Source organism: Stomoxys calcitrans, chromosome 1 (genome assembly GCF_963082655.1).
Source record: "Stomoxys calcitrans chromosome 1, idStoCalc2.1, whole genome shotgun sequence".
NCBI classification, from domain to species: Eukaryota; Metazoa; Arthropoda; class Insecta; order Diptera; family Muscidae; genus Stomoxys; species Stomoxys calcitrans.
In genome coordinates, this window is record NC_081552.1 from 155,669,918 (window position 1) to 155,689,925 (window position 20,008).

A 20,008-nucleotide genomic window follows, 5' to 3' on the forward strand; every position below is an offset into this window, starting at 1 on the left:
GGGGGAATGAAGGAGCAGACGATTTGGCCGTGAAGGCCAGAGGACCGCCGTCAATAAACATGGTTAACCCAAAGCCTATAGGGTCGACGCAGTCCGAGTTAAGGACGTGGTTGACGAACTCGCATCCATTAGCGAAACGGTCGGATCGTGAGAAGACGAGGCTACTGCTAAAAGGAAATAAGAAGTAAGTTTTTATACATAGCTTTATTTATTTCTTACCAGCTGGACAGGGCCCGCTCCTCTACGCCTTCTTAAACCCTCTAATATCTTTTAGGGTGGGGACACTTCGCCCTGAATGTGGATATCGAATTCGTGCTACTGTAGCCTATGTCCGCCTATGACGCTTAACGCCTGCGTTCGAATCCTGGCGGAACTTCGGACAAAATTTAAAGCGGTGGTTATCCCCTCTTAATGATGGCAAGGTGTCCCCAAAGAGGTGTCGCACTGCGGCACGCCAATCGGACTCGTCGGCTATAAAAAAGGTCCCTTATCGTTGATAAACTCAACTTGAATCGGAAAGCACTCATTGATGAGTGAGAATTTTGCCCCTGCTCGGTTGCTGGCCAATCTTTTACTCTACTCCCAAATGCCTTTCTTTTGAGTCCCATATTACCATATTGGTAAATATTTCGGATTTAGGGGCTATTTCGGAGGTGGTCACTTGACCATTAAAGTAAATATAAAATTCGTGCTCTACTTTCAGAAACATTTAATATGAGTCCCATAATGGCATGACCGGTAAATAAGTTGTGTTTGATGGTGGGGTGGACCCCAGGGCCTTTGCCCAGATAATTAATATAAATTTCCCGAAAATCAATAAATTTCCACCCCAAATAGCTTTTATATAATTGGGATGTATTTTGGGGTGGGGCGGCTCCCCAAACACATGGCTCTATATTGTCGTCACTGGTCTATATATCCATTTGGCGGGTTTTGGGCAGCACCTGCCCCCAACAATAGAAAGCATGTTGTTTTTTGGAGACTGTTATAGTGCAAACAAGTTTGTTGAACTGTGTTCAACAAAGTAGGTTAAGTTTAATAATAAGTTAATAATGAATTACTCTTATAATGAATGTGGATTTTTAAATTGAATTTAACGGTTAAAATATTAGCTAGTTTGCATCAATGGAAACCCTTGGCACAATCAACCTCACCAAAGGCTAGAGCTTTCGCTCAAATTGCCCAATAGTTTCCATCTTGAAATAATATTCCAAGTCACCTTGCGCTGAATTAGCCCTTTTGCTATGTATGAAATACTTTGTCTCTTCACTTAAAAAGAAACCAGCTTACTCTACGGTAAGAACGAAGCTCTTTACGGAGACCAAAAAATAAACTTTGAATTGCATAAACCTAACTCTGGCTTTTTCTATTTTTTTTGTTCTATTTGCATGGGTTTACAATTGTGAGTTTCACACTAAAATACAGTCCACTATTGCAGAAAACCTCACAATTGTACATGGTCCTTTTCGAGCCTTTTACGAGGAAATTGACAGCTAATAAATAGAAGTTACTTATATTTGGAGATGAGCCAAAAACACAGGTACGTTAAGTTTGGATGAAAAAGAATAGTACGGTTTGGCAAACTCGGCAAAATATAAGTGTTATGGTAACCCCTTGAACGCTCATTTAATTGTTTTTTACGAAACGAGAAAATTAAAAAAAAAATCTGGATTACATATCCATGTGCATTTCTACGAATGTTACATCATAGCCTTGCTAAGGAAAGAGATACGAACCTAAAGAGCGTAATCAGCGTAATTTAGAATTTGGCGCATCATATCTGAATGTTTAGCAACATTTTTTTTAAATGCCCTCGTGCGGAAGCTCTTACATTTTCTCTTGGTAATTAGTGCATGTCCGTCTGGTTTGCTCTTTAAGAGGTTGACTGATTGCTTGATGTAGGAGTCACTGTTGGCAAGAGATCTTACTGTCGTCTCTTATTTTCATCGACACTGTTACTCTGGTTCAGATAACGTAACCGGTTTTTTGTTGTGACTGAGTTTAAATTGTTATTCCATCTATGCATAGTTATTTTGTTTTTGCGCTTTATCTATTACTTCCTCCTTCTATTCTTTCGCAGTTGAGCGAAGACCTTTGGGGGCGTTTATGAAGTAAATGTCAGTTGACAGCTTGGTTTGACGGTTATGGTCTCCACTGCACCCATCGTTTCACGTGTGAATGACAAGTATGCCAAAATTGATTTGTGGAGTTTTAATTTATTAATTAAGTGGAATGAGACAAAATTTTAAGACTATATGTCGCAACAGCTTAGAGAGGGAGAATTAATTTGAAAGTGAATGATAGTGAAGACTACACTAATGAGTGTAACTAGTGGCGATTGAATGAACAAGTGCATATACATAGGAGAGCGAGAGGATTGATGCATACAGTTTGGCAGCTTGCTTTGCCCATCGAATTCATGAGGAGGAAGTGTCAACAATTTTCTGTCCACGAAAATTAGGTATACCAAGCCAGCGAAAGAGATTTGGCTCCGTACCATAAGGTGGGTCAGAACTTTGAAGTACTAAATATTTTGCAAGAATTATGAATTTTAACTGTAAATAAATATTTGGATCTGGAATTATAAATGAACAAGTTATTTTATACGTAATTTTATCAAAGTTATATGTTGGTTTTCCATCTTATGCGAATTTATGAACCAGAGTATATCTAGAAGATTGGTATTAAATAGAGGAAGAGGATTGATGTTTCCTTGACCTTTGAGAGACGAAAGTGGAAGAGATTTTCTTGACTTAGAAGGAAGGCCTGATGAATTTCTTAAATACCTAGTGTCTCGAGATGAGTGCATTGAATTATACGTGAAATATTGGTTTCTTATGTGGCATTACCATAGAAGATTGGATTTGAAAACACATTCGGAGCGTGCTACCCGGTAGAAGAAACAGCGACAGCTATGTTCAATGTTAGATATGCGAACAGTGGAATGCTTAAATAGATTGTTCTATTTTACTAATAAACCTATTCTAGGTTTAAATTAAATACCTATATTTGGTTTGAGGCCAAATGATAGAAATGCATTTCTATGCGAATTCGTACGCCTATTAGTCTGTCGAGAAGAAACTGCTTTCAGGAACGTAGATTGGAAGCTAATTTTACACCTGCTGTGATCAAAACTTGACGGTTATATTAGATTTATTCGCTGAGAAAGCCGAGTAAGAGCTTTTTAAAGGAAGAGAAATTGTTTGGTATCTTTCTTTCAGAAGTTGTTTGGAATTAGGTTTTGAGGAATAGATACTCTGATTTTACCTGCTGCGAAAGTAAAAGGTAAAACGATTTATTTTTCTTGATATAGAAACCATTTCAGTGCCTTGTCGGATATTTGGTGGAAATTTTTTTTTATAATTTTGTTTGATTTTATGACCTTATATTAAGAGAAATGATTTTTTAGCTCATTTCTTTATTTCGCCAGTTCAAACTGCATTGAATACCCCTTTCCTGACTCGGGCTAGAATTTTTCTAGGATAGCACTACGCTTAGATACTTTTATACCCAGTCGGCTTTGATTGTATTAGGCGACATAATTTTGAAACGGATATAGCTGATTTAAGGTGGATATTGTATTGGATAATAAGAGGGATACTGGCCTGACACAAATACTGTTTACGCAGTATTTTTAGATAAAATCCCTTATTTGATAATTTGATCAACTATACGGTTGATATTTCTGTTATTGTGGGTAAAGGGAGACAAGATACTTAAGAGATGAATTCACAAAGATTCGTTTTCTTTTCGGACCAAGTGGTCACATTTTGCGCGGCATTCGCTGACATACCAATTCAAGATCATACGACCTCTAGTTTGGAAGTAGAGTTGGATGATTTAGAACGTCGATGGCGTCAATTGGTGCAGATATATGAGTCTGAGATGACGTCAGATGACCCGGCGTATACAAAAGAGATGAGGCAATCGACTCATTCAAAATTTTCTGTATCATGTAAAACCTACAAGGGATGTAAGGCACAGATATTGGATTTGCTTCAGATTGAAAGACAAAAGGCGACCAAGGTGCCTATCGGTTCGGAGACTGCTGGGGCATCTCCACTTGACACATCATTTTCGTTGAAGCTTCCACCGTGTGATACGGAGATCTTTTCTGGGGGATATGAAAAATGGCCAAGTTTTCGCGATATGTTCTCGGCTATTTACGATAAGCACCCAAAGCTATCTGCCGCTCAGAAATTGTTTCACCTTAGAGCTAAGACACGCGGAGAGGCCGGCCAAATAGTGAAACAATTCGCCCTTTCGGACGACAATTATAGATTGGCATGGAATGCGTTGGTACAGAGATATGAGAATAGACGAATTCTCATTAATAACCAATTGAGGAAGATTTTTGCCCTGGAGAATGTAGTTTCTGAGAAAAGCAAATCCTTACGGAATTTGCAATACACTATGAATAACTCGATTTCGATTTTGAGGACATATAACATTTCTGTTTTGGCATGGGATCCTATTTTGGTATATTGGGTGTCTTCGAAGCTGCCGGAGGAGACACTGACGGCATGGGAAAATTCCATTGATGACCATAAGGAGATGCCTTCATGGAACCGATTGAATGAATTTATATCGAAGAGACTGGACTTATTGGAGTCTATATCCGATATTCGCAGACCTGGGTCGAACTCGAACGCGGGGGTGCAACGGTCCCAAAATCATCATGTCAGTTCTGACGGTACATATCGCCAATGTAGAATCTGTGGTGAGGAGCATAGACTCAGAAAGTGTCCTCAATTCCAGGCTATGACAGTTTCCGAGCGGAGGAAATATGCTGAGCAGAACCAGGTGTGTTTTAATTGCTTGACACATGGACACAGTGTGAACAGCTGTCGTAGTAGTAGCCGATGTCAGGTTTGTCAGGCGACACACCACACCTTTTTGCATGCTGAATCGACTCAAAATTCTCGACGGTATCAAACCCGTTCTATGAGTTCTCAGGTTCAATCCCAGTCATTTCATCTTGATTCTAATCAGGACGGACCTCCGGCCGAGATAATGTCTCATTCGGGTCTCGATAATGACGTGCAGGTTAATTTGTCTCAGTCGGGGCATCGTACTGTACTTCCTACTGCATTAGTGGATATCGACCACTTGGGCCACCGGTTTACGGTACGTGCTTTTATTGACCAAGGCTCTCAGGAGACATTCTTGGCGAGTGGGGTCGTTGAGAGATTTTCAATCCCTACGATGAGATCAATTACAAGGATATCCGGCCTTGGCGGTACACCCCTTGAGAACTCTTCACGAGTATGTCGGATAAATCTCAGGTCTCGTAGATCCGACTTCTCATTACCGGCCACGGCTGTTGTGATTAGGAGTCTGAATCATTTTATGCCAACCGAACATACTAGGATCACTGATTGGAGTGATCTGGAATCTTTGGAGTTAGCGGATCCTTATTTTTATAAGCCGGCCCAAATAGACCTACTGATTGGCAGTGATATTCTGCCACAGATATTGAAACCAGGTATTCGCCGGAATATCTCGGGTGGACTCATGGCACAAGACTCTGAATTCGGATGGTTTGTGAGTGGTCCTCCAGAGGAGAGAATTGTGACTTCATTTGCGACGTGGACTTCAGATGTGTCTTTGGACGAGGCGGTGAGAAAGTTCTGGGAGACGGAAGAGATTCCTGAAAAAATTCAGAAATCTGATTCGGAACTATGGTGCGAGAAGTATTTTCGAGAAACGACAATACGTCGTGATGATGGACGGTATGTGGTTCGGTTGCCATTTAAACCTGGATTTCCAAGGGATGTTCACTTGGGTAGTTCCCGTAGGACGGCCTTGGGCCAATACTTCCGAATGGAGAAATCCTTGCGGAATTCATCCAATCTTGGTCACGAATATTCTGCCGTACTTAACGAGTATTTACAGCTCGATCACATGACCTTGACGGATTCTAGTGAGATTACCGATGGTGCGCGGTATTTTTCGTTCTACCTCCCACATCATGCCGTTATACGACAGGAAAGTAGATCTACAAAAATTCGAGTAGTCTTCAATGCTTCGAAGAAGACTACTAGTGGTTTTTCCTTGAATGATGTACTTTATACGGGTCCGGCACTACAAAATGATCTTATGAACGTCATTTTACGATGGCGGTTATTTAGATTTGTGTTTGGAGGAGATATCCAGAAAATGTATCGGCAAATACTTGTCGATGAAAGGGACCATCAATATCAGAGGATTTTATTCCGGGAGTCTGTTTCTGATACAGTTAAAGATTATGCTTTGAAGACGGTCACATTTGGAGTTAATTGCGCTCCATATTTGGCGATACGGACACTGCTGCAGCTAAGTGAGGACAACATTCAAAGTTATCCTGTGGCCGCAGCTATCCTTAAAGATCAGACATATGTTGATGACATACTGTCTGGTGGGCATAGTTTGGAGGAAGCAAGGACAGCGCTCTTCGAGCTGAAATATGTACTGGAGTCAGCGGGATTTCCGCTCAAAAAGATTATGGCAAATAATACGAAGTTGCTAGAAGGAATTCCAAAAGACGATCTTTTTGACGAAGATTTTTTGATGTTTGAAGATAGTAGTGAGACGAAAATTTTGGGAATACGATGGAACGCTATGACTGACGACTTTTTCTATAGCGTTTGCGCTATTGATCTGCCTCCGCGGAATATCACAAAGCGAACAATTCTGTCTTTGGTGGCGAAATTGTTTGACCCAGCTGGATGGTTATCACCAATCATTATTGTTGCCAAGATGCTATTACAACAGTTATGGATTGATGGTACCAGCTGGGACGAGGAAGTCAGGCCGCATTCGTTGGAGAGATGGGCATCATTCGTTCAGAATTTTTGTGATATCGCCGATTTCAGAATCCCTAGATGGGTACATTGCACTCAGAATGAGAATGTTGAACTACACGGTTTTTGCGATGCTTCTGAGAAGGCATATTGCGCCTGTGTTTACATAAAGACGTCGAATGGGGACAATGGAAACTCTTCATTCCTCTTGGTGGCCAAGAGCAAGGTGGCGCCTTTGAAGACAATTAGCCTACCGAGGCTTGAACTATGCGGTGCTGTTTTGTTGGCAAGGCTTATAAAGTCTATTGGCGAGAATTTAAAATTTAAAGACTGCCATATTTTTTTGTGGTCAGATTCGACCATTACGTTGTCGTGGTTAAGAAAACCCCCCTTCGAATGGAATACCTATGTCGCAAATAGGATTTCAAGGATCTTGGACAATGTTGGAAATGCTAGTTGGATGCATGTTCCAAGTGGTGACAACCCAGCGGATATTGGGTCTCGAGGATGTACGGCCGTGGAGTTGAGAAACAGACGACTCTGGTGGAACGGACCTGATTGGTTGCTGAAAGAACCAACGGAGTGGCCAGAACAGCCAACATTAGCTGAAGTTAATTGCGAAAGGAAAACTAAGGCATTTACCATACAGAGCGACCAAGAGGACATTTTGGAAAGGTTCTCTTCTTACAATAGGGCATTGCGCGTCTATTGTTACGTATTTCGGTTTGCACAGAGATGCCAGCGCAAACCATTGTTGGAAAACCGGAAGGACTACATCACCGCTGCTGAATTATTGTTTGTGAAGTACCGATTGGTAAAATTGGCACAGATTGCGTATTTCCCTTCTGAATATAGGGCCCTAGAGAATAACTTACCTATCAGTCAAAAAAGTAGGCTGCTGACACTAAATCCGTTTCGTGACGAAGAAGGACTTTTGAGAGTTAACGGCCGTTTATCTGATTCCAACTTAAGCTTCAATGAAAGGCATCCCATTATAATGCCGGAAAGGGCTAGACTTTGCAAACTCTTTATAGAATTTACCCATAGGGTTTTACTTCATGCGGAAAATAACCTGATGCTTCGAGCAATTCGACAAGAATTTTACGTTATACGGTTAAAAAATTCTGTCAAACAGTGCGTTAGAAATTGCAAGATTTGTACGATTTACAAACATAGGATTCATAATCAAATCATGGCCGCCTTACCCCCTGAGCGTTGCACGTTTTCTTTACCTTTTACCTATACGGGTATTGACTTTGCTGGGCCGTTTGATGTCAAAACATCTCGATTGAGAAATTCAAAGATACAGAAAGGATACGCCGCCATATTCGTTTGTTTTTCAACACGCGCTATTCATTTAGAATCATGTTCGGAACTGACATCAGAGGCCTTCCTTGCAACCTTTGACAGGTTTGTTGGACGGAGAGGACTACCTGCTAAAGTATTTTCGGACAACGGAACCAATTTCGTTGGGGCCAGCCGGGCGCTACAAAGAGAGTATCGCCAGTTTCTTCAGAAGTCCGAAGAACATATTGTGAATAAATTTGGCTTACATGGGTTCACTTGGAATTTTATTCCGCCCCACGCACCCCACATGGGGGGGTTGTGGGAAGCCGGAGTAAAGAGTATGAAATCTCATATGAGGAAGACTGCTGGAAATATCAAATTTACGTTTGAGGAATTTACGACCCTACTGGTACGCATTGAAAGTGTCCTTAACTCCCGGCCACTTTCTCCAATAAGCGAAGATCCCTCTGAGCTCATTCCGCTGACGCCTGGGCATTTATTAAAAGGAGCACCATTAGTTGCTGTTCCGGAATGTTATTCAGACAATTTGTCGCTCATCAACCGTTGGCAAAAATTAAAGATCTTACAGATCCATTTTGCTAAACGATGGAAAAACGAGTACATCTCGGATATGCAAAGGCGGTATAAGTGGAAAACAGCTCAGGCTAATTTGAAGAAGGACGATTTCGTCGTAGTGAAAGATGATCTTTTGCCGCCAACAGAATGGCGACTAGGAAGGGTTGAAAGAGTTTTTATGGGTTCTGATTCCAGGGTTCGAGTAGCAGAAATCCGGACTCAAAATGGACTCGTCACTCGACCATTAACCAAGCTTTGTATTTTGCCAGTTGCCTGATTTATAAAGCCGTATTGTCTCTTTTCTTTTCAAACTTAACCCTAATTTCCTCAACAGCCAAGCCAAATGTCGAGTATGTTCAAGTCAACATCATCTGAGATTGTGTCCTGATTTTAATCGAATGTCAGTAGCAGCACGATGGGAAGCTGTCAAAAGCCGTGGCTATTGTTTTAATTGCCTTTGCCTATCACATACTCGGGAATGGTGTCGCTCTCGTAATAAATGTGAAGTATGTAACAAAGCGCACCACACTAAGCTTCATACCGACAAAATACAACAACAGTCAGAGGAAAACCGAAGTAAAAATCTGTCCAACCCGGTCACACAATGTAAGAACTCCATGTCGAAAAAGGAACAGGGGACTAGAAAACCAGTCCAAGAAAGACTAGGCAAAAAATTACCTACCAATGTTTTTATGCCAACCGCTTTGGCCAAAATTATTACAACAGAGGGACCCCAAAAGGCAAGATTATTGATAAGCTCCGGTCAAGTACAAACACTCATTGCAAAGTCGCTTGTACATCGTTTAAGTCTTCCAACAACTATAGCCGACGATAAAGAGTTCTGTATTGTGTATCTTCTGTCATACCACGACCATACGACCAAATTGCAGGTGCGCGGTTTAGTTAAAAACCACCTATCAATTACTATGCCACCAACATCCTCCGATAAAAAATTCCAAAGCATATATGGCCACATAATCGACTTAGCCGATCCTCACTTTTATAATCCCAAGGATGTCGAAATAATTATTGGTAGCGACTTGGTGGCCTCCGTTCTACGGGCTGGTCTTATACAGACTTCAAAGAATATGCCAGTATTACAAAGCACCATTTTCGGTTGGGTGGTTTCAGGAGCTTGTACTCTCTAATTTTGCACTGCGGCAAGAGGTGGCGCCATGTTGAACTGTGTTCAACAAAGTAGGTTAAGTTTAATAATAAGTTAATAATGAATTACTCTTATAATGAATGTGGATTTTTAAATTGAATTTAACGGTTAAAATATTAGCTAGTTTGCATCAATGGAAACCCTTGGCACAATCAACCTCACCAAAGGCTAGAGCTTTCGCTCAAATTGCCCAATAGTTTCCATCTTGAAATAATATTCCAATTCACCTTGCGCTGAATTAGCCCTTTTGCTATGTATGAAATACTTTGTCTCTTCACTTAAAAAGAAACCAGCTTACTCTACGGTAAGAACGAAGCTCTTTACGGAGACCAAAAAATAAACTTTGAATTGCATAAACCTAACTCTGGCTTTTTCTATTTTTTTTGTTCTATTTGCATGGGTTTACAATTGTGAGTTTCACACTAAAATACAGTCCACTATTGCAGAAAACCTCACAATTGTACAAAGTTATTATCCGATTTGGACCATAATTGAATTGAATGTTGGATACCATAGTAAAAGTCATTGTGTAAAATTTTAGCCAATTTCAGTAAAAATTGTGCCATTTAGCAGCTCAAGAAGTAAAATAGAGAGATTCGTTTATATGGGAGGTCATGGGAGAAAATTTCAAAATTTCAACCAAATCGGATAATAAAGGGTGATTTTTTTGAGGTTAGGATTTTCATGCATTAGTAATTGACAGATCACGTGGGATTTCAGACATGGTGTCAAAGAGAAAGATGCTCAGTATGCTTTGACATTTCATCATGAATAGACTTACTAACGAGCAACGCTTGCAAATCATTGAATTTTATTACCAAAATCAGTGTTCGGTTCGAAATGTGTTCATTCACCGTAACGTTGCGTCCAACAGCATCTTTGAAAAAATACGGTCCAATGATTCCACCAGCGTACAAACCACACCAAACAGTGCATTTTTCGGGATGCATGGGCAGTTCTTGAACGGCTTCTGGTTGCTCTTCACTCCAAATGCGGCAATTTTGCTTATTTACGTAGCCATTCAACCAGAAATGAGCCTCATCGCTGAACGGTGAATGAACACATTTCGAACCGAACACTGATTTTGGTAATAAAATTCAATGATTTGCAAGCGTTGCTCGTTAGTAAGTCTATTCATGATGAAATGTCAAAGCATACTGAGCATCTTTCTCTTTGACACCATGTCTGAAATCCCACGTGATCTGTCAAATACTAATGCATGAAAATCCTAACCTCAAAAAAATCACCCTTTAATTACGCCCTCTGGAGGCTCAAGAAGTCAAGATCCCAGATCGGTTTAAATGGCAGCTATATCAAGTTATATATCGATTTGGACCATCATCCAAATCGGATAAAAATTGCGCCCTCTAGTAGCTCAAGAAGTCAAGATCTAAGATCGGTTTATATGGCATCTATATCAAAACATGGATCGATTAGTACACTAATAAGAAGTATTCGTTAAAAATTTCAAGCGGCTAGCTTTACTCCTTCGAAAGTTAGCGTGCTTTCGACAGACAAGCGGACGGACGGACAGAGCTAGGTCTACTTAAAATTTCATGACGATCTAGAATATATATACTTTATGGGGTCTTAGATGAATATTTCGAGGAACAGTATGACGAAATTAGTATCCCCCCATCTTATGGTGGATGGTATAAAAATTTCGAACGAATCGCATTACAAGTTTCCGAGATTTGGTATTTTCGAAATTAGGGTAATGAGAAGTGCTTTTTAGGGAGACATTTCAACTCAAATATGGATATCAAATTCGTGTCCACTCCCAAATCACTTTACTTTGAGCCCCATATTACCATCGGTAAGTATGAACGGTTTGGAGGGTGTTTTGGGGCTGGGACAGCCACCGGCACTTTGCCCTGAAAATAGGTATCAAATTCGTTCTTTACTCTCAAATACAGTTGATTAGAGCTCCATATTGCTATAGTCAGAAATAATGTTCAGTTTAAGGGGTGATTTAGGGCGTACTCCAAATTGGATATCAAATTCGTTTTCTACTCTCTAGCCATGGTCGGCGGATATGCCCATTTGGGGGGTAAATTGGGGGGTGGGGCGACCTCCCATTACTTGGACCTAATTTTTATGTCATATGTGTAATCTACTGCCGGATACTTTTCATTTGAGTCCCACATTGATAGGAACGACGAATATAGCAGCTTAGAGGATATATATATGGGAGCTGTGTCTAAATCTGAACCGATTTCGATGAAATTCAACAATAATGTCGCGACTAATAGGAGAATCACTAGTGCACACTTTCATGAGAATCGGTTTACAAATGACGATATAATTGCAATTTTAGTCCAAATCGGACGAACATATAGATATATCAATAGGCTTCATCTCTAGGCCGAAGAAAATGCTCGTGCCAAATTTGAAGACGATCGGATGAAAATTGCGACCTATACTTTGTACATAAATTAACATGAACAGACAGACAGACGATCATAGCTAAATCGAATCAGGAAGTGATTCTGAGTCGATCGGTATACTTATCTATGGGTCTATCACTCTTTCTTCTGGGTTTTACAAATAAATCACTTAGTTATAATGTACCTGTACTACAGTAGTGGTGTAGGGAATAAAAACGATTGAAAGAAAAAATATAAATAAATATTTAAATTGATTCAATTAAAAATATGAATGAAATTTTCAATTATTTTTTGGATTGACCCTATTAAAAAATGATTGAAGTTTTTTTGAAAATTTGTGTTAATTTCTATGTTAGGTACACAGATGTTTACCTCCTGGAATATGAACTTGAGATGCGTTGTTTTGGCAAAGGCCCGATTACACCCGTATAAAAAAACTCCCCCGTGGAGTTTCTCCAAATAATTTCTGGTGTCAGGTAGGGGTGCCCTATAGATTTGTTGTTGTTGTCGAAGCAGTGTGTTCCATACCGTACGATAGTGATTGAAAAAAGTTTTAGGTTCAATTATTAATTGAATCAGTTATTGTTTAAATTCAAAGTGGCATAAACTTCAGACACAGTCGCTAAAAAAAATCATATTAAATTAAAAAATGATTGAATCAATTAATTGTCTAATTGAAAACAATTTTATTTTCAATTTAATATTTAATTGAAAATTTCTCTTCAATTACACTAGAATGCATTTTCGCATTGCATGTGTGTGAAAGAGCACACAATACCGTGTTGCTTTTCTAGAAACGGATACATACCGTTTATGTTATAAATAACAATTTTAATTCGTGCAATTAAAAGTTTGTTGAACATTTGTCTTTTTACCAAACACATGTGATGATGCAATGGCAAATGGAATTTCAAGGAAACCATTATCAAAGCAATTAATAACTTACTTAAAGTACTAGCTGAACCGGGCCAGCTCCGCAGCGCCTTCTTTTACTTTATATGGAATAAAATTATCCTTTGAATATTAATTTTCAACAATTAAAGAGCTTTTAGTGAAATATCATGCTACGAAAACAGTACATGCATATCGTTTGACCAACAGTATAACCGTATAAGTGCCTTTATCTGAATTCCATTTGATCTTTATTGGGCTACGAATTTTACTCGGAGGTTTAATGCCATTTAAGTTGGGATGTTAGATGTACTCTATTCTTGAAAGACTTTATTTCAGCCCAATATTCTCATGATGTCCCATTTAGGTGTGTTTTCGGGGGTGAAGTGGTGCCCCTAATACTTGGCCCTGAAAAAATATCAGCATTGTGCTCTTCTCTCAAATACCATTTATTTATACCCCAAATTGCCATTGATTTAAGGAGAATTTATAGGTTGAGGCGTCCCCCAAACACTTGACCACAAAATTGGTTATAAAATTTGTTTTCTTATCTCAAATATCTTTCATTTAAACCACATATTGGCATGGTCGTTAAATTTTTACCCTTCCTCACATTTGTGTATCAGATTCGTATTCTCTTGCAAATACCTTTCATTTGAGTCCCATATTGCCATGGTCGGTAAATATGCCCGATTTAGGGATGTATTGGGGGTTGGGGTGGTTCCCCAAGCACTTGGTTCGACAATTGGATATAAGGTACATGTTCTAATCTTAAATACCTTTCATTTGAGTCCCATATTGTCGTGATTGGTCTATGTATATATTTCGTAGGGCCCCCTAGGTACCCCATCCGAAATCTGGATATCAAATTTTTTTTTAGGTTACTATAAGAGAGCATACAAAATTTCGCTTAAATCGCACCACCCATCTCCGAGATCTGGCGTATCTGAAAATTAGGGTAAGGGGGAGGGTAAACACACCCCCCCCCCCCCCCCCCCCCCCCGCCTCTCTCCCCAGGTATCAAAAAATGTAATACCCTTTTTTCACCACGAGATCATTATGCACCATCTGTGAACATTTCAAGAAAATCGGTTCAGCCATTTTTGAGTCTATAAGGAACACACAAACAAACCGACAAACAAACACAAATTGATTTCTTTATATATTGGGTTACCCAAAAAGTAATTGCGGATTTTTTATACAGTCGGCGTTGACAAATTTTTTCACAGCTTGTGACTCTGTAATTGCATTCTTTCTTCTGTCAGTTATCAGTTGTTACTTTTAGCTTGCTTTAGAAAAAAAGTGTAAAAAAAGTATATTTGAATAAAGTTTATTCTAAGTTTTATTAAAAATGCATTTACTTTCTTTTAGAAAATCCTCAATTACTTTTTGGGCAACCCAATAAAAGAAGTCTCCAGTCTCCAATTCGTGCACTGTATATAAGGTTAGAAATGTTCACCTATTGATCCGATTGTCTATATTTGGGAACGGCTTCTGTAACCATTTTTAAGGCGAGCATATGATTGGTCTACTGCCCCGATTCAGCTGCTGGGGTTTATAGTTGAGCAAGCATTCTTACGAAGGACGCCTCCCTTAAGCCACTAATTCTGAGTCAGCCGTCTCGTGGATTCAGGTTATATTTATTTATTGATTGCGATAGGTATTTTATTTTCCACCTACACTGTATATCTACCGGGCAAATCCTCTTTCTGCAGTCAGAGGACGCATCCAATCCCACTCCAACATGCAACTCCACTATGCATTTTAAGTTGCCATTTATAAATCTTTTTTATTAATAAACATTTCTAAATCATTTCTATATACATAGCAATTAACGTGGTATCTTGTTTTATTTCACGGCGAACAATGACGCTATGACAGCTGGAATTTAAAACCACAAGATCACAGTTTCGAATAACAATAATAATCTGTTCACGATATCACAACGTGTTATAAATACTTATTCTTACAAATATTTCTAAAAATAAGATTTTTTCTCATTATATGCGAGTTGCATGAATAATTTCATAAATGTACATTTATTCACCGAGATCAAGCTTTCCTTTTTATACCCACCACCGAAGGATAGGGGTATATTAATTTTGTCATTCCGTTTGCAACACATCGAAATATCCATTTCCGACCCTATAGAGTATATATATTCTTGATCAGCGTAAAAATCTAAGACGATCTAGACATGTCCGTCCGTCTGTCTGTTGAAATCACGCTACAGTCTTCAAAAATAGAGATATTGACCTGAAACTTTGCACATATTCTTTTTTTGTCCATAAGCAGGTTAAGTTCGAAGATGGGCTAAATCGGACTATATCTTGATATAGCCCCCATATAGACCGATCCGCCGATTTAGGGTCTTAGGCCCATAAAAGCCACATTTATGAGTGAGTTGTGTCAAGCCTTTTGACTTCCTTCGTAAATTTGGTCCAGATCGATCGAGATTCGGAATGAAAGGTGGTTTACATATATACCCGAGGTAGTGGGTATCCAAAGTTCGGCCCAGCCGAACTTAACACCTTTTTACTTGTTAAACATGCGTTGCTTAACGACGATAGCACTTGAAGAACCATGTCAGTTTAATGTTTTTGAAACAAAGAATGCTTTCATTTTAGCTTACATGTTAAAAAGTTCAGAGCTACTGTCGCTGGTCTTAGATGAAATTTGCACCGTGTTCTCCATTTTGTTTTTTTTTTTTTTGTATATATACTCTGACTTTAATAATGACAACTTTTTTCCATAAAAGTGAAAGATTTGTGGCAAATTTTGATTTAACACTAGTTTTTTTGCACTTTCCGCTAATGAACGTTTTCTTCAGACCCGTCTAATAGACTGAAATTACTTGGCTATAGGAGATAAATTCATACTGCCCAAAGCAATTATTTCTTTGCGGTTTAGATCTGGCCCTGATGAAGTGCACAATGCAAATTAAAGAAAATATAACAAGTAAGACGGATTATGTTCGGTTGGGCCGAATCTTATGTACCCTTTAGCACGGCATTTGCCGAGTTCTTGGTACTATTTATGAACAGAAACTGATAACTTATTTATCTCGGATAATTATTGCACCCTCCAGGTTGACAAGAAATGAATTTGGGAGTTCAGTTTTTATGAGGATAATATTGAGTTATACACCTAGGATAACTCAATGACGCACAGTGGGATGCAAACAAATTTTGTGGAAAAAAAATCTGCCATTTTAAATCGGATAGAGATATCTTCACGAAATTTTCAATGAGTATAGCTGAGATGTAAACCAGATTATGTACTCTAAAAGGTCCGGAGCCCATCGATAGACTTTCAAAATTGGTCACCTCGTCCCAATTTTGTTTGGGCTGCAAAAAGCGCATTTATGGTCCGATGTGTGACATCGTTTAAGTACACTATCTGTCAACGAGTTTTGGATGTGTGTGTGTATTATAGTTAAGAATCATAACTCACACAAACAACGAAAAAGGCCAGAGTAGTAACATACTCAAAATCAGAGTTGCACTAATCACTGATTTTGACAGATAGTGCACTTAATATTTTGTTGTTGTTCGCGAGAAAAAATTGTACTCAGCTGTTTACGGTACACTACCTGGTAATTATGTCATGATCATTTTCATGTAAACATCTCCATATTGCAACCAAGATATATTCATTTAATGGTAGTGACAGTTGCCCAACAACAAAATATTGAGTTCACTATCTGTCAATATCAGCGATTAGTGCAACTCTGATTTTGTGTGTGTAACTAGTCAGCGGCATTTCTTGTTGTTTGTGTGTATGGTTTTTAACTACAATGCACACACACCAAAACTCGTTGACAGATAGCGCACTTCGCGAGAAAAAAAATGTTACACAGCTGTTTACGGTACACTACGCGTTAATTATGTCATGATTGCAACGTTCGCATCAATGTGGTCTCACACGAACAGCTGTTAACAGCCGGCCAAGTTGGACGGTTTTAATATGTCAGTTGTAATTTGCATTCTTTTTGTTGTATACAGTAGTATAGTATACACACACTCACACAAATTTTAATGTGTGTGTTAGCAAAACGTCGATCAGCTTAATGACAAGATGGCGGATTGCACCATATGATTTGTGGTTGTTGTACAAATGAGACCACCTTTAATTGTTTCGCCATGCGTTCGCATTCGCAATATAACTGCTAGCAGTAATGGAAAATATTTTTGAAAAATATTTATAATGCAAATAATTATTAATTCCTGGCATTTACCTGTGTTATTATGTGGCACTCACATCTTATTTACTTTTGATTTTTGACAAAGGTCAAAATTTGTCAGTGTTAGAAAAATAGTCGATTGGCTAACAAAATGAAATTTTTTTATGTGTGCAACTTTAACAATAGCAAAATTTGCCATGTCATAAGACAAGAACATGTAGTGTGATGGTACCTTTACCAACTTAAGATCGATCACTTATTCTCCAGCGCTCGATCGGTAAGGCCTCTTTTCACTAATTCTTCTCTTACTCTCTTCTATCTAGCTCTAACTCAATAAAAATATGTAACCCACAAACCCTATTATTGCAATAAAATCAACGTTATATGGTTTACTGAAAATATCACTGTGTTCTTGTTTTTTATTTTCTACTAACACAATCGATGCTGTATTTTTTATACGCTTGTTATTCCCCAATTCTGAGGTATAACGAGCATTCTCATATGGTGTTGTTATCAAGTTTACCTTTGCCATCATCATCATCGCTATTCAAGTATTTTGTTTTGCCTAAGTTTTATTGAAGGATTCCCCCCATACATTCTCTTAGGGTTGGTATTATATTCCGCTTTTGGAATAGTTGCTGAAATTTTAAATTGTTCCGCGAGCGGAATTTGACAGCAATCAAATGTTTTTGTTTCCATAGCAAAACACTTTTTTATCTGCACTTATTGTTTTAAACATTTAATATGGTTTTTCGGAAATAAATGAAGAAAGACGAACTATTGAAGCAAATAAAACATTCAAAAGTGATGCCGGCAATGGTTTCTAGTGTTACCATGTAGGGTGACTTGTCGCTGGTTTTCTGCTTTCTGCTTTATATTTTTTTGCTACAATTTAGCTACAAATTTTGTTATATTTTCTCTTATTTTCTATTTTTTTTATTTTTTTTTTTCACGCGTTTGAATAACATCAGGCGTTAGAACAATAAAATTTGTTTCGACCGGTCCGGGATTCGAACCTGGGCTTCCGGATTGCAAGGCGACGTCACTAACCGCTAGGCTATTCCTATAGTGTGGGTGGGTCTGTCGGAGTTGTGGTTTTCCTCTAAGTGCTTGTATAGGACCTCCGTGGGGCTTGATCTGGGCCTTGAGATCCATATTAGCATTGGCTTGATTGTGTTGAGGAAGGTTTTATTTTTGTATTGGTTTTTAGTACGTATACGTATACGCAGTTCCCGCAACAATTTAACGAAAATTAGCTGAATTAGCGCATTATTTCCAAGGCTTTTTATTTTATAAATAGAAGTTAGGCTCAGTGAAATTGGCTATTTCAATAAATTTTCTGGAGCCATTTAAGGGCAATATATTTTTTTTCTGCTGCACTTATTGGAGCCTTTTACTATTGCATCTTGACTGCTCCTGCTGCAATTTTTTTTTGGAACTTTTAACCTTTTTTTTGGTTGATCCCCATTCGCCTGGCTGGACTAGCTTTGTTTGAGATTGATGTTAGCTGTTTGGACCATCAAAGGCCGATTCTTTTTTTTGGGAACGGGAAACCCTCATCGACAAACCCGCATATCCTTTCGATGATGAATTTGGGAGAAATTCGCCGACGGCTTTTGGGCATTTCATCGAGTAATTTGTGAAGATTGTGAAAACTTGGCCCTGCGTCTGGTAACCAGACCAAGAAGTGTTTTAGAAAGTGTAAAATTTTGCTGACTAAGTCTCTCAAACGTCCAGAACTAAAATTTTTAAGGAGAATATATCAAAATTGGTTAAAGACAAAAAAAAAAAAAAAAAGTATTATTTAAAGTAAAAATAGCTATAAATATTGATAGAAAAAAATTAGAACTCAAACTTTTGTAAGTGTTGTGCAATTTCAATGGTAAAAAGAAAAAAAGTCTAGAGACAAATAAAATAAAGAAAAATAGCTAAAACTGTTGTGCTAAAAATTAAAATTTTTTTTAAAAAGAAAGTAAAAGACAGTGGTTAAAGACAAAAAAAAAAGGAAAAAAACATAGACATTGAATGCGTGAGTGTGTAAGTGCTTTGTTGCTGATTTCACCAATTTCCTGTCCATATCTGCTTTTAAATACCTCCTTGGAATCGCTGTGTTGGTAAATATCCCGGAACCGGAACACTTGAAAGATCTTTCAACGGGGGACATTTTTCAAAGTGAGTAATTAAACACCCTTTTTGATTAGATTTTAATACCCACCGAAGTTCAACGTGGTATTCACCTTGTTTTTTTGGTGTAACTAAGCAAATATCATTCAAAGTGATCAAATGGCCGCTTAGCCATCATCCCATCAAGTGGTTGGTTGGCTCAGTGGTGGGGGTCGCTGACTCTGAAGTGAGAGGTCGTGGGATCGAGCCCGGGTTCGGTCATTTAATTTTTCTTTTCAAAATTTATTTTTTTTTGTCTAATTAATTAATTAGATCAATAATTTTTGTTTTTTTAAATAATTCCATTTTGGTTTGGATGATATTTGTTTGGTAACTCTCGTGGGTAAGGCAGTATATGGGAGGAAGAGGAAGCACTTGGTGCACTTTAATGTACCATACAGAGAAATAATTCTGATTAAAGCTACATACATACATCCAATGCATTTCGAATGTAATCCACCACGGCACAGTGGGTCGCAGGTTCATATCCCCGAACCAGAATGAAAATTTAAATGGATTTTCATTCTTAATTAAAGTTTTTGCCATTAACTTTTCTTTTACATTTTCTTTTATT

At 38.5% G+C, this 20,008-nt stretch overlaps 2 protein-coding genes across 3 annotated transcripts in view; one reads left to right on the forward strand and one right to left on the reverse strand.

The window, feature by feature from the left end:
- Nucleotides 1–15,905, reverse strand: part of LOC106088638 (uncharacterized) — a 74,694-nt gene extending 58,789 nt beyond the window's left edge. Inside the window, exon 1 of the mRNA XM_013254250.2 lies at nucleotides 15,721–15,905. Coding sequence (XP_013109704.1) covers nucleotides 15,721–15,782 — 62 coding nt within the window. The 5' untranslated portion in view covers nucleotides 15,783–15,905. The remainder of the gene's footprint in view (nucleotides 1–15,720) is intronic.
- LOC131994218 (uncharacterized) lies at nucleotides 1,056–10,172 on the forward strand. Of its 2 annotated transcripts, none has more exons than XM_059360760.1 (3): nucleotides 1,056–1,296; nucleotides 1,439–1,540; nucleotides 8,980–10,172. In XM_059360760.1, the coding sequence occupies exons 2-3, from the start codon at nucleotides 1,524–1,526 to the stop codon at nucleotides 9,791–9,793; spliced, it is 831 nt and encodes a 276-aa protein (XP_059216743.1). In that variant the 5' UTR covers nucleotides 1,056–1,296; nucleotides 1,439–1,523; the 3' UTR covers nucleotides 9,794–10,172. The 2 variants fall into 2 exon arrangements, with proteins under 2 accessions (XP_059216743.1, XP_059216744.1); XM_059360761.1 differs by having other exon boundaries at nucleotides 1,285–1,296; nucleotides 1,426–1,540.
- Nucleotides 15,906–20,008: the final 4,103 nt, after the last annotated feature.